Genomic DNA, 2,438 nt, shown 5'->3' with positions numbered 1-2,438 from the left:
TGGATCCCTCCAATCTGGGGTCTGGATCCCTCCAACCTGGGGTCTGGATCCCTCCAAGCTTGGCCCAGAAATGCCTGTGGACTCCCACTCTGTGCCCAAATCCTCACTGCGGGGCAAGACCCCACCCCAGGCCTAAATCCTCCATCTCAGACCCCCACACCAGGCCCAAACTCCCCACCCAAAGCCCAAACCCTGACTTATTTTTATTTCTAGAGACAAGGTCTCACTCCGTCACCCAGGTTGGAGAGCAGTGGCACAATCACAGCTCACTGCAGCCTCCAACTCCTGGGCTGCAGCAATCCTCCTACCTCAGGACTACTGGTGCAGGGACTACTGGTGCACATTACCACACCTAGTTAATTTTAAATTCGCTGTAGAGACAGGGTCTTGCTATGTTGCCCACGCTGGTCTCAAGCAATCCCTCCACCTCGGCCTCCCAAAGTACTGGGATTACAGGCATGAGCCGCTGTGTCTGGCCCAAACCCTAACTCTGAGGACCAGATTCTCCAGTTACCTCCATCCTCATCCACTATGGGCACTTTCATTCCTGCTAGCCGGGACAGGAGCCCCCCCCTCTAAAGCCCGGATCCTCTCTCTGAGGCCTGGACACCCTCCCCTGTTCAGAGCTCTCTCCCCAGATCCAAGTCCACCCTTCAAATTTTGGAGCTTTCCTCTCAAGCCCCAGGCCTCACCAATATTAGAGTTGCCAGGGCCCAGGCTGGGGACCCCACGCCCATTGGAGCTATAAGGGTTGAGTCGCGCTGGCCCAAGGGCGGGACCCATGCCGTTGGATCTGAAACCCAGGAGGCCAGGGAAGAGGCCAGGCTGGCCAGGTAGCAGCGGCAGCACCGGGGTGCACAGTTGCTGGAACTCATCTGCAAGGAACCAGGGTTAAGGCCAGGCCCTTGGTCCTGCCCTGTCCCTTCCTCCCCACGCCCAGCCCTGCAGGCTGCAGCTCTTACTCACTGGAACCCCGAGGAGGACACAGCTCAGGGGCTGGGCCAGCCGCCCAGCACCTGCCCTTGTCGCAGCAACACTGCCTGTGAGTGTAGTAGCCGGGGAGGTCTCCAGAACAGCGGCCCCCGAAAAGCACTGAGAAGCAGGTGCCGACCCGGTGGTCTGCAAAAGACCAGAGAGTGAGCCCATGAGCACAGGACATTGGTGGCCAGACCTGGATCCAAATCCCAGCTGTAACAGCACCGCCTGTAGGATGGGTCTGTTTGTCTGTGCCTCAGTTTCCCCTCCATAAAATGGGGATTCTTGGAGCATCCACCTCACCTTGGAAAAGTATTACCCAGATGAAAAGTCTGACACAGTCCAGATGCAGTGGCTCACGCCTGTAAACCCAGCACTTTGGGAAACCGAGGTAGGTGGATCACTTGAGGTCAGGCGTTCAAGACCAGCCTGGCCAACATAGCAAAATGCCATCTCTACTAAAAATACAAAACTTAGCCAGGCACGGTGGCTAGCCCCTATAATTCAAGCTACTTGGGAGGCTGAGGCAGAAGAATTGCTTCAACCCAGGAGGTGGAGGTTGCAGTGAGCCGAGATCTCACCACTGCACTCCAGCCTGGGAGACAGAACAAGACTCTGTCTCAATAAATAAATAAATAAAAGTTTGACATGTGGCCAATGCCTGCTCAGTGCCATCTCTTATCACCAAGATTTCCAAATTATCACACAGAGGTAGTGAGCTCCCCATTGCTGCAGGCACCCAACTGCACTGAGGAAGACCCACTGGCAGGGAAGGACTGCCCCAGTGGGAGACCAGGCAGGGACACCAAGATCTACAGCTGTGTGTCTTTGCTTGCTGGCTGCAGGCATTACAGGGAAGCCTACGAGACTGTGAATTTCAGAAAGGGGCCCCAAGGAGTAGAGGGGTGGATTGACGGCCACTGCCCTGGGGAGACTGAGGCAGAGAGGTTCCCTAGGTATGTGAACCACCAACACTCTTCCACTTCCCACTGACCCCTCAAGATCAATGGCTTTAGGCAGCGATCGGATTTCTCAGGCTCTGGCTTAAAGAGAATATTTTTAGGCTTAAAAATGTACAAAGCGGGAGAGAGATCCAAGATGGCTGATCACTAGCAGCTCGGGATTGTAGCTCCCACTGAAAGCGCAGAGAATGAGAGGACACCACACTTTCAGATCAATTTTTGCTGCTCACGCACCAGGTGATTCCCAGCGGAGGAGCCCCACGGGTTGCCAGTGTGACTCTTGTGGCCGGTGAGGCGGTTTTGCCGCTGCCTTGGTGCGGCGGTTCTTGGTGCAGAGTCAGAAAAGCACCATCAATCATAATGCCGCTGTTTTGGCCGGCGCAGTGGGTTGCTCAGATTTTAGCGCTGGGAATCAACAAGTTGGATGTCCATTCAGAAACCCAACTATAAAGACGGTAATTATAAAGACCACAGATGGATAAATCTATAACGAAGGGAAGA

General features: G+C 54.8%; 1 protein-coding gene across 1 annotated transcript in view; it reads right to left on the bottom strand.

The window, feature by feature from the left end:
- The window catches only part of FBN3 (fibrillin 3), an 87,144-nt gene that overhangs the window by 71,673 nt on the left and 13,033 nt on the right, over positions 1-2,438 (bottom strand). The window contains exons 9-10 of the mRNA XM_037728355.1: positions 967-1,119; positions 693-875 (exon numbers count right to left, since the gene is read on the bottom strand). Of these exons, the coding sequence (XP_037584283.1) occupies positions 693-875; positions 967-1,119 (336 nt within the window). The remainder of the gene's footprint in view (positions 1-692; positions 876-966; positions 1,120-2,438) is intronic.

The sequence above is a fragment of the Cebus imitator genome, unplaced genomic scaffold (assembly GCF_001604975.1).
Source record: "Cebus imitator isolate Cc_AM_T3 unplaced genomic scaffold, Cebus_imitator-1.0 Scaffold263, whole genome shotgun sequence".
Taxonomy (NCBI): Eukaryota; Metazoa; Chordata; class Mammalia; order Primates; family Cebidae; genus Cebus; species Cebus imitator.
This window is presented reverse-complemented; position numbering and strand designations above follow the sequence as displayed.